The sequence below is a fragment of the Bubalus kerabau genome, chromosome 4 (genome assembly GCF_029407905.1).
Source record: "Bubalus kerabau isolate K-KA32 ecotype Philippines breed swamp buffalo chromosome 4, PCC_UOA_SB_1v2, whole genome shotgun sequence".
NCBI classification, from domain to species: Eukaryota; Metazoa; Chordata; class Mammalia; order Artiodactyla; family Bovidae; genus Bubalus; species Bubalus kerabau.
Window position 1 is genome coordinate 128,497,433 of NC_073627.1, and position 11,353 is coordinate 128,508,785.

The window sequence follows — 11,353 nt, forward strand, 5'->3', positions numbered from 1 at the left end:
AAACAGTAATCCAGATTTTGCCCATAGGCCTCAGTTTTTAGACACGTGGACTAGATAGAAAACTCTAGAAATTCTACTGACAAATTATTAGAATCAGAGTTAACTACAATTGTTGATATAAGGTCAAAATATAAAAATCAATAGTGTTCCTATACATAACTTTAATTAAAAAATTTTAAGTACATAATTTTAATAATTAAAAAAATTAGCTGGGGACTTCCCTGATGGTCCAGTGGTTAAGACTCTGCGCTTCCAGTGTAAGGAGCATAGTAGGTTCAATCCCTGGTCGGGGAACTAAGATCCTGTATGCCATGTAGTATGGCCAAATTAAATAAATAAAATACTCTTAAAAATTTTAGTTGGTACACAGGAATAAATTACAGCAGAAGATTTATATAACCATTATGGAGAAAACTAAAATTTTATTTAAGTTATTATAAGACCTGAATAGAGTCTGTGAATGAGCAGATTCCTCTAAAATACAAACAAATTTTAAATGAAGGGTATAAACTCATAAGATGGGGAAACAGGAAAGAAAGCAATGACAATAAAATTTTAAAATCTGGAAAGCAGGAGGATGAGTGGCAACCATCTTAGCAACTTACTTAATAATAAGTACAAGAAAGCTGAATCCTAAACTAGCAGTGGAAAACGTTAAGAACTTAAGACAGTTTATACAAAATCCTCAAAAATCACAGGAACTGGCAACTCTGGGTACTGTGTAGTAGAAAGGGTAGCTAAAATAAGGATTTAAATGAAAGATATTTAAGAATTTATATCTCTTCCCTTAATCCATACTGCTGGATGATTTACCTCCTCTATGTCAGCAGAAATCTTAACTCTTATTCTCTAAAGAGGGTAAAATAGAAATCTCTCTATATTAAAGGATGCCAGACACAGTTGAAGGCTTTGAGTACCTGACCAAAATCTGGGGGACTAAATGACCATATGCACACTGAATACTGAATTCAGATATCCTGAGAGTTCTTTCAGCTATTGAACTAAAGATACTGACATCAGAAGTTCCTCAAAAAATGGCTTCCTTTTTTGAAGCCTGCCCTTGCACTTAGAGTTCCCAGTCACCTTTTTGGTTCCCCACTCTTAACTATGAGCAGACAGTCAAAAGATAATCAGACATTTGACAGAAGTGTCTAATAGAAAGACCTAAACAAATGGGGAGATATTTTGGAAAAAGTAGAGACTACATAAGGAGAAGAAGACTTAAATTTTAGAAAAACTCTCAGATAAGAAAAGACATTGCATGCTTGAAGCGCTGCATGCTGACTGAAGGATGCAACAAGGGGAGAGAAACAGGAGACTTAAAGTATTGGTATTGACACTTCTTAACATGGGTGGTGAGTTACAGATGTTCACTTTTCTCTAAACTCCACAAGTACTTTATGTACTTTTCTGTAAGGATGATACATTTCACAGTTTTAAAAATAAAAAGGAAATAAAAGGGGGAATAAAAAATATTAGGCAAGGAATAAAAATGTATCCAAAAGATCATGCAGATTTGAAATAAAGCCAAATAGAACTTAAAGAAGTAAAAAAAAAAAAAAGTACTGTTGAAATTTATAAAAACAAGTAGCAGAAACAGTTTATACAACAGATTAATATAGATACTGAAAAATTACCCAGAAGGCAATATATGGAGATGAGGAGATAGCAAACATGAAAGAGCAGTTATGAGACAAGAGTCTCATGGGAATGTTTCAAGTATCTATTTAGAACTCCAAAAGAATTTAGAAATAGGTGAGAGGCAACATTGGAATAATGACAGAAGATCCTCCAGAATATATGAACAATTTGAATCTTAAGATTTAGAAAGTCAAACGAATCTCAGTGAAGATCAATAATAAGAGATCAACATTTACAAACTTCAGAGTGAAACTGCAATACTCTAAAGACAAGGGAAGATTAGTCAAAGGAAAAAAAAAATATCCAAAGTAACAATTCAACTGATAACAGACTTTAAAATAACAACAATGGAAGCCAGAACTCAATGAAATATTGTCCTATTTAGAAATAACTATCAACCCTTATAGGCTCAGCTGAACCTTTAATCAAAAAGAGTGAAATAAAGATTTTTCAGAGCAATAAAAAGTGAGAGTTTTCCTCAACCAAGTTTTACTTAATATACATGAGAAAGAAAGAATAATCTTTTTAAAAAAAGTTAAAGAAATGGAAGAAGGAATGAGGAGCAAAAATTTTTCATCTGTAGAAGTCTGAGTATACATTGAGTGTAAATTCTAGTTGGAAGGGCAAAAATAGGACTATCACTGAATGTTTATGATAACTAGGTTTTGTTGGTTTGATTTCTTCTGTAGGTGTACAGAAGATGGATGTCCACATAAGAAATTCTTTCACACACGTTTTCTTATGCGGATGAGATTAACACCAGATTGTTCCAAAATGTTGATCTCAACGTCCTCTGGATATCTCTTGATTTTGCATGATCTTGACTTAACCAAGTCTTTAGAAGTAGGCAGCTATCCCATTTTAAGGGCAAGAAGAACAACATCAAGTTCAGGTAAGCTTTCCTTTTTTGATTAAAAGAAAGAGTTTTCTAAATAATCTCAGACGTGGAGATGGTATATGTTTCTATTTTGAGATGATAACAGGAAGAAGGGAAGAAAATTAAAAGACATTCTTTGGAAAGCTCAGTGAGAGCTTTTTTCCCAAAGAAGTATAATGATCTGCATGTATCTTTGATGTAGTATTAGTTTGTACCTCACAAATTATCTAGGAAGAATAACTTCAAACTCTAAAAAAAAAAAATTTTAGCCCTCTGCTAGCCAGAAAATCTTCATCAGTGTTTGTAAATCATCATTATCTCAAATACTAGTGATAGCCCAAAGTACTGTCAATCTTTTTAAGTCTTTCTGATAAATTGGCATTTAAAATCAGCTTCAAATGTTTGGAATCTTTCTCTGTGCATGTGGCCACTTTTGAGGATCTTTGGGAATGCATAGGCCTCATTGTATTGCAGTTGCCTAATTTCATTGCTGAAAGTAGAAATTTAAGATTTACCAGCTTATTTGCAAGCAAGAGATTCATTAACATGTAAGTGCAGTCCTTTTAATTTCAGAATTTGTTAGGTTAAACATTAATAGTCAACTTAAGCTTAGTGAGAAGTAGTGATTTAGGAGATCTAGTTGGCATGTTTTGCTTAAAAACCAAGAAAGTTTTCTGTCTTTTAAAGGTAATTCTGATACTTAATACCATCAAAAGAAATTAGATTAATAAGAAGTCCCCACAGATGTGTGGGGCTACAAGAAAAGTGTGACATAGAGACTGCTGTTGGGAGTAGTACATCAGACTCCCCTATCTGATACTCATTTTATTTTCTCAGATTTCAATATTATGTTTGTATTGCATTTCAAAGATAGTATTCACATAATTTCAGTAAGCATGATAGAAGTTGTTGCTATGCTTTAAGGAAGATCTGTTCGTGTTCTCAGTAATGGGCCTGTTGTTTGGATGCTATTCTAACATAAAACAACAGACTGAGCAGCTCAGTTTTCATTCATGCTGAATTTTCTTATTCCATTTCACTACAGAAATAATGGGGAACCTAAGATGTTGGAGAAGGAAATGGCAACCCACTCCAGTATTCTTGCCTGGAAAATCCCATGGATGGAGGAGCCTGGTAGGCTACAGTCCATGGGGTCGCGAAAAGTCAGACATGACTGAGCGACTTCACTTTCACTTTTCAAGATGTTCCTGTGTTTATTTGGTTTTTCATTTTTATTTCACTTAAGGAAGTCATTGGTGTAAAGAATTTTAGAAAGCGACTAAGCCTTGGAATGGATAGGACATTCCAAAGAAACATCTTGCCCACCTCAATCTTAGTTATATATAGACCACTTTTAGGTGGGTATGTAGTTGCCATGCTTCATATGAACTTTAAAAATATGATTCAAGTAGATTATTTAAAAGTTGAGACATTACCAGAATTCACTGTTGGAATGTTTTGTATTTTCAAGATCTTACCACTTTGTCGAGTTCGTCTGGTCCTAGAGTTTCTGGCTCACCTTGTCATCACAGTGATTCTAATTCATCTTCTGAGAAACACATGTCACGCACCTCACAAAGAGAAGGTAGGTCAGAAGTTGGATTTAATAATCTTGTATATAGATGCTAAAATAGCTTTCTTTGGTTTGATTTTAATCTTTAAAAATAAAAGCCAATAGAGATGAGGTTATTCCTTGCCCCTCAATAATCATTTTCAAAAAGCTAACCAGGGAATTCCCTGGTGGTTCAATGGTTAAGACTCTGCACTTCCACTGCAGTGGGCACAGGTTTCATCCCTCGTCAAGGAACTAAGATCCCATATGTCCCTCATTGTGGCCAAAAAACAAACAAAACCCAACAAAGCTAACCAGAGTCTCTAGGTTGAATATCATGGGCTTAAATTTTTGTTGGAATTTGAATTTTGGTTTTACTTCCTGGATTTAAGTTTGGTCCTGTTTGGAGAGAGAATAGTTGGGAAATACAGACTCCAATTAAGATTGTAACAGAAATTAAATGAGAGAGTGCATCATGCAAAATGCTGGGCTGGATGAATCACAAGCTGGAATCAAGATTGCTGAGAGAAATATCAACAGCCTCAGATAATGCAGATGATACCACCCTAATGGCAGAAACTGAAGAGGAACTAAAGAGCCTCTTGAGGAAGGTGAAAGAGGAGAGTGAAAAAACTGGCTTAAAACTCAACATTCAGAAAACGAAGATCATGGCATCTGGTCTCATCACTTTACAGCAAATAGATGGGAAAAAATGGAAACAGTGGCAGATTTTATTTTCTTGGGCTCCAAAATCACTGCAGACGGTGACTGCAGCCACGAAATTAGAAGACACTTGCTCCTTAGAATAAAAGCTGACAAACCTAGATAGCGTATTAAAAAGCAGAGACATTACTTTTCCAAAAAGGTCCATATAGTCAAAGCTATGGTTTTTCCAGTAGTGATGTGTACAGATCTACAGTGATGTGAGTAGGACCATAAAGAAGATTGAGCACCAAAGAATATGCTTTTGAACTGTGGTGCTCGAGAAGACTCGAGTCCCTTGGATAGCAAGGAGATAAAACCAGTCAATCTTAAAGGAAATCAAGCCCAAATAGTCACTGGAAGGACTGATGCCTGAAGATGAAGCTCCAGTACTTTGGCCACCTGATGGGACAAGCCGACTCACTGGAAAAGACCCTGATGCTGGGAAAGATTGAGGGCAGGAGGACAAGGGGGTGAAAGAGGATTAGATGGATGGACAGCATCATTGACTCAATGGACATGAGTTTGAACAAACTCTGGGAGAGAGTAAAGGACAGGGAAGCCTGGTCTGCTGCAGTCCCTGGGGTTGCAAAGAGTTGGACACGACTTAGAAACTGAGTAACAACAATGGATCTGATAGTGCTATATAATATATAATATAAAGGGATGATTTATCAGGTGCTTGTGAAAGTCGCCTGGTTCCAGCCCAGTAGGCTTTTTGCTCTGCTGTTTCCTTACCTCAGCAATGCCTGGCAGCCTCACAGAGGTTGTGGGATAAAGTGAGCTACAATGTGGCCCCACTTAGCTTTTGCCAGTTTTTTCCCAGCCAGTCTGGTAGAACTATCTGGTTAATCTAGCCTATCTACCCCTCAATTGAAATGCTTTCTATCTAGCAAATTTCACTCACCATCCCTCTCCATACTAACCCACATTTGAGGTCTTACAACACTTTTTATTTGTTCTCCTCTTGGTGGTCTGATGGCTAGATACAGGTTTTGTTTTTGTTTTTGTTTTTGTTTTTTTGGTAGTTTTGGGTCACCTTTTGGAGATATCTTGTACCTAGAAATTTAGAGGAGAGACCGTACATTAGATTTCTAATTCAGGTTTTTCCTGGGTGGCCTTACCTGGTAAATGCCTATTTAATTACTTGATTACGTTTTATGGCTACTGCCAAGAATGGTTTGAGAGTCTTTCCTAACCTAACCTATTGAGTATCCATCATCTGGTTCTCTGGATGTTAAAGACTGTGCTGTCTCATTTTAAGTTTAAATATTCTCCTCTTAGAGATTTATGCCTGGATATATAGTATTTCTCCTGTGGATTTTTAGGGATGTAGCACAAATAAAAGTAGAGTAACTGATCCAAGTGTAATTAGAGAGGCCCTTGACCCTCCAGTCTTGCTGCCCCATCTCCACTCTGACCCTGTATGGTTCCTCCCTTTAGCCAGCTCTTAAGCAACCTCCAAGGAGCAGAGACTCAAAAACCACTGCTTATCTATTCAGAATGAGTTTCTTTTCTGCTTAGGTTATAGATTTTCAAAATTAATTCTTGAAATAGGATTTTTTTCCCTAAAATTGTTGTTAAAGTTTAATCACATGGGAAATTACTTATATATAATTTGGTTGTAACTGCAGTTTAGAACATAACAGGTTTTTGTCAGTGCAGTAATCTAAAGGGAAGCTTTTAAAAGAAGAGACCACATCTAAGTGAGAAATAATTCACAAAGGGTCTGACAGAGGCAGTTCATTATTTTTAAACTAACTCCTCGGAGAAGGCAATGGCACCCCACTCCAGTACTCTTGCCTGGAAAATCCCATGGACGGAGGAGCCTGTTAGGCTGCAGTCCATGGAGTCGCTAAGAGTCAGACACGACTGAGCGACTTCACTTTCATCTTTCACTTTCATACATTGGAGAAGGAAATGGCAACCCACTCCAGTGTTCTTGCCTGGAGAATCCCAGGGATGGGGGAGCCTGGTGGGCTGCCGTCTACGGGGTCGCACAGAGTTGGACACAACTGAAGCGACTTAGCAGCAGCATAGGCACAGAATTGTTGAAATATTTCTCTTGGTATTAAATTTCGAAGTTGCTTCTTACCAATGTTTATGAAAGTGGTTTTCCACATACTCAGGGACATGACATACTCCCATTTGTAACAATGGCTCACTACAGCAGTCACTTGCATCAGTGGCTAGGTAGAAAGAAATGATGGCCATAGCAGAGTACCAGGAATATGTACAGTTGGCAGTATCTCCCACCCCTTGTCTTGACATGTCTCTGTGTGAGTTGTCCTCTCTTACCTCCAAAATTATAGGTCAATTTATTGTTTATGGTACTATCCTAGGGGCTGTAAGTCCTTCTCCTTACATATATCTTTAATCTACATTAAGGCAGTCCTCATGGCTTCCAAGTATTTCTTTCTCTGGACTAGAGAGCACCAGGTCTTCTGAGATGAGAATTGTTATTTTTTACTTTTCCAGACTCCTTTCATACCACATAACTTCGATTCTTATATAGCTTTCTGAGATGCAGATTCAAATCAAAAGGACTCCTAGTCAGCTTTACTGCCGTGTGTGTGTGTGTGTGTTAGTCTCTCAGTCGTGTCCGACTCTTTGCAACCCCATGGACTGTAGCCCACCAGGCTCTTTGTCCGTGGGATTCTTCAGGCAAGAATACTGGAGTGGGTTGCCATTTCCTTCTCCATTACTGCCTTAGACATAGATTACTGTTGATTCCTGCTGCAGGAACTTGGATTTTTTAGTTCCTGTCATACCCTTTCCCCTACACCCACCTCCAGAAACATAGCCCATACACTGAAGGGCACCTCAGTGTATTTACATGTGGTAGCATAAAGGGCAGATGAAGAAATAAGAAAGCCCCGATAGGGTGGCTGCCAGAAATCAAAGCTTTGATGAGCTGCCTTAGTCTTTTAATAATACGAATTCCACATCCTAATATTCTTATATCTCAGGAATTTCACCACGAAATAGTCTTGAAGTCTTAACCCCTGAAGTTCCTGGTGAGAGAGACCGTGGAAACTGCATCACATCCTTACAGCTGCACCCAAAAGGCTGGGCCACTCTTCTTCGGTGCTCAAGCAACACTGATGATCAGGAGGTACGGGGCAGCACCACTGCACCTTCAACGGGGCTGACTGAACAAACTGCCATTGCCATGTGTGCTCATGGCGTCTTTATCCCTTCAAAATCCTTCTTCCTCCTCTCTGGCCTGGGTTTGGCAAGTGGGAGGTACTTTAAACCAGTCATCAGCTCGGATTAAGCCCAGTTTAATTCTTGCCTCCTTCATCTCATTGTAAAAAACCTCTTACATAGTAAACCCAGGACTGAGCTAAGCTGACTAAATGGGAGGTTTTGCTAAGTCAATGGAGTATTATGAGTTTCTCTTTTTACAATGCAGGGGGCCAGGGTTTAATCCCTGGTCAGGGAACTAGACCCTACATGCCACAACTAATATCCTGCATACTGTAACTGAGACCTAGCACAGGCAAAATACAAACAAAAAAAACAAAGCTTTGGGAAAGGAAGGGATTGAACTGATAACTAGGGGGAAAGGTCTTGTATGACCTTAGGATCCTCCTTACTCTGGAAAGCTAGTGTCTTCCAAGAATCTCACTATCTTCAGAAGCCACAGCTAACAGGAGAGAAGAGTCTTCGAAGTGTGTAGGAGAGGTAGTCTAGGGCTTAGATATCTTAACCCTAAAATATCAAGATTGTTGTTACTGTCAGGGGAATTATTACTTTAGAAGTCACAGTAGCCTCGGGGAATAAAATGCTTCCAAGTGTCACAGTACAGCAATAACCTTGATATGAATGTAGATAAGACAGTGTGGGGCCTACAGATTTTGTTAATTGGGAGAGGGGTAGCATTCATCTGGATGTTTTCTTGCAGCAGGGATGTAGCTGTGGCATTCTGTTGAGCCTTTGGGGGAAAGAAAGATTATCTGTAGCACTGTTTGGGGCTCTATAACTTTGTTTTTGAATTAATTTTAGTTGAAGTGTAGTTGCTGTACTGCATTTTATAAGTTACAGCTGACTACAGTTATTCACAATTTTTAAAGATGATACTCCATTTATGAGGCTCTGTAACTTTGACTTCGCTCTCTTCTCTCCCTCTAGTGGACTTGTGTCTATGAATTCCAAGAAGGAGCACCCGTGAGACCAGTTGCACCTCGCTGTTCTCTACGCCTGACTCATTACATTGAAGAAGCCAATGTAGGCAGGGGTTATATCAAAGAACTTTGCTTCAGCCCTGATGGGCGAATGATTTCGTCCCCACATGGATATGGGATTCGCTTGTTGGGGTTTGACAAACAGTGCAGTGAACTTATTGACTGTTTGCCCAAAGAAGCCAGTCCCCTGCGGGTGATCCGTTCTCTGTACTCTCACAATGATGTGGTACTGACGACAAAGTTCTCTCCAACACATTGTCAGATCGCCTCTGGGTGCCTTAGTGGACGGGTTTCTTTGTATCAGCCAAAGTTTTAGGCACAATTTAACGTCAAATAAGGAACTCTACTGGTGTTCGACTTCTATATACTTCAATTTAGGTGAAGTATTTTCTTTTTAGAAGATCTTAAAAGTTTGGGTCAAGATCCTGGTTCTTATGGGTCCACAAACATACCTGTGACCTGAGTACTTGATCATCCAGCATCACGAGGCATCGCCAAGTTAGACTCCTTTTGCAGCATTCCTCCGCTCCTGCTGACCCGTGCCACTACACTCCAGCTCTGCTGGTAGCTTTGTCAGGTCTCTTTCTTTTAATTCTCTTTCTGTTTTTGATTTTGGTGTGAATTTTGTGGACATTTGGCAGGAGTTTTGGTTGGATTAGGAGACACTCGTGATGCTAGTATTGAATAAAACCCGGAAGTCTGATGTTGGCATACTGGTTGCTGAAAAGAAATTTCATCTTCACTTATCAGTATTCTTGGCCTTTTAAAGTTGCTGTTAGTTTCTCTATAATGAGCACAGATGATGGCATTATCCTTACAACTGTTACAGTCTTGCACCAAAATGTCTTTTAGGTTTCCTGTCAAAATTATGTTTTTCACCATGAGAGTAATTTTGTTGTGAAATTCTAGAAAAAACATTATCACCTCTGTTTGTAATTTACTGTATTTGTATGAATTTTTAAGTCTACAGCATATGTCCTTAGTTGATATTTTGTTCCTGTCAACAGCATTAGAAAGGAAGAGAGAGGAAGGAATGGGCTTGGGTCATTTCTATTGTATGAAGAGGATTTATTTATTAAATTAGTATACTGTCTGTCTGGCCACAGAGTGATGAGAACAATGTAGCTTAGATTTTCTGTTTCCTCCACCACATTATTTGAATCACAGAGTGACAGGTGGAGGGAAAATTGAGAGTAAAGAGAGTTGTGTTTTTCTCATTTTCCTTGAGTTCAACTCTTACTATTAATGAAGAGATAACTTCCATTTGTTTTCAAGCTGTTGTCATGACTGTGGCAGTCAGTGACTCGGCTGTCAAGACCTTTTGTTGTGTTTTGTTATGGAACACAGCAAGCAAAAAGCATCATGCAGGGGCCAGGCATAAGGCTGACTACTCTGCTGATGCAGGCAGCTTTTTTCTAGTCTTCTCTGCTTTGAATGGGATTATCTTTAGAGGAGATTTTGCCAGAGGTTAGAGTAATTTGAGCCACGTGCTAGTTTTTTCCCTCTTAGAACATATTCTCTTAGGCCAGTGGTTCTCAAACATTTAGGGTAGCTCAGTCGTGTCCAACTCTTTGTGACCCCAATGGACTACTTCATGGAATTCTCCAGGCCAGAATACTGAAGTGGGTAACCTTGCCCTTCTCCAATAATCATTGAGGAGCTTGTAAAAAATAGAGAATCTGACCCTCACCTTAGGAGGTTCTGATTCAGCCTGGGAGAGGACAGGAATCTGTATTTTTAACAGTAACCCCAAATAATTTATATTCAGATGGTTCCTAGATCACAGCTTGAAACATTACTACCTTAAACATCAGTAAATATTTCTGTACCCATCCGGTGCTTACCATAACTCCCAGAAGGTGTTTTGATAGTTTAAAAAATAAGCAAATGAAAGCAATTTTAGAAGTCTTAAAATGGATGCAATCTCATTATTTGATGAATGTAGAAGTTAAGTGACTTAGCTAAGGTCATCCTGCAAAATTAGTGGCAGAGCCAGGACTTGAATTCAGGTCTCTCCATTCCTTGCTCAGGGCAATTTCTACTGTATTATGCTGGCTGTTAAAGATTTATAAAGACTTTTTTTTTTGTCTTTAAGTTGTATTACTATGGATACCCTTAAACTGGCCAATAGATCGAAAAAGAAAGGCATGAGAATATTGATGCTGAGAATTCCAGTGATAAGGAGAAACTGTTTTAAATCTTATAGAAATATTTATGCAACCCAAATGCATGAATAAAAATGACATTTTTTGTAGAATCTACCAGACAGCCATTTACACACATAGAGGTTACATCTCACTTAGATAATGTTGGCTCTAGGACAAATTTTAAAAATTACATCTTTTTTTTTACCATGGTTGTTAAAATAAAAATTGTAAATTTTTTTAGTCATCA

At 38.3% G+C, this 11,353-nt stretch overlaps 1 protein-coding gene across 1 annotated transcript in view; it reads left to right on the top strand.

Moving 5' to 3' along the window:
* The window catches only part of DCAF10 (DDB1 and CUL4 associated factor 10), a 51,824-nt gene extending 41,376 nt beyond the window's left edge, over positions 1-10,448 (top strand). Inside the window, exons 4-7 of the mRNA XM_055578565.1 lie at positions 2,331-2,533; positions 3,990-4,103; positions 7,742-7,887; positions 8,907-10,448. Coding sequence (XP_055434540.1) covers positions 2,331-2,533; positions 3,990-4,103; positions 7,742-7,887; positions 8,907-9,275 — 832 coding nt within the window. The 3' untranslated portion in view covers positions 9,276-10,448. The remainder of the gene's footprint in view (positions 1-2,330; positions 2,534-3,989; positions 4,104-7,741; positions 7,888-8,906) is intronic.
* The last annotated feature ends 905 nt before the right edge of the window (positions 10,449-11,353 follow it).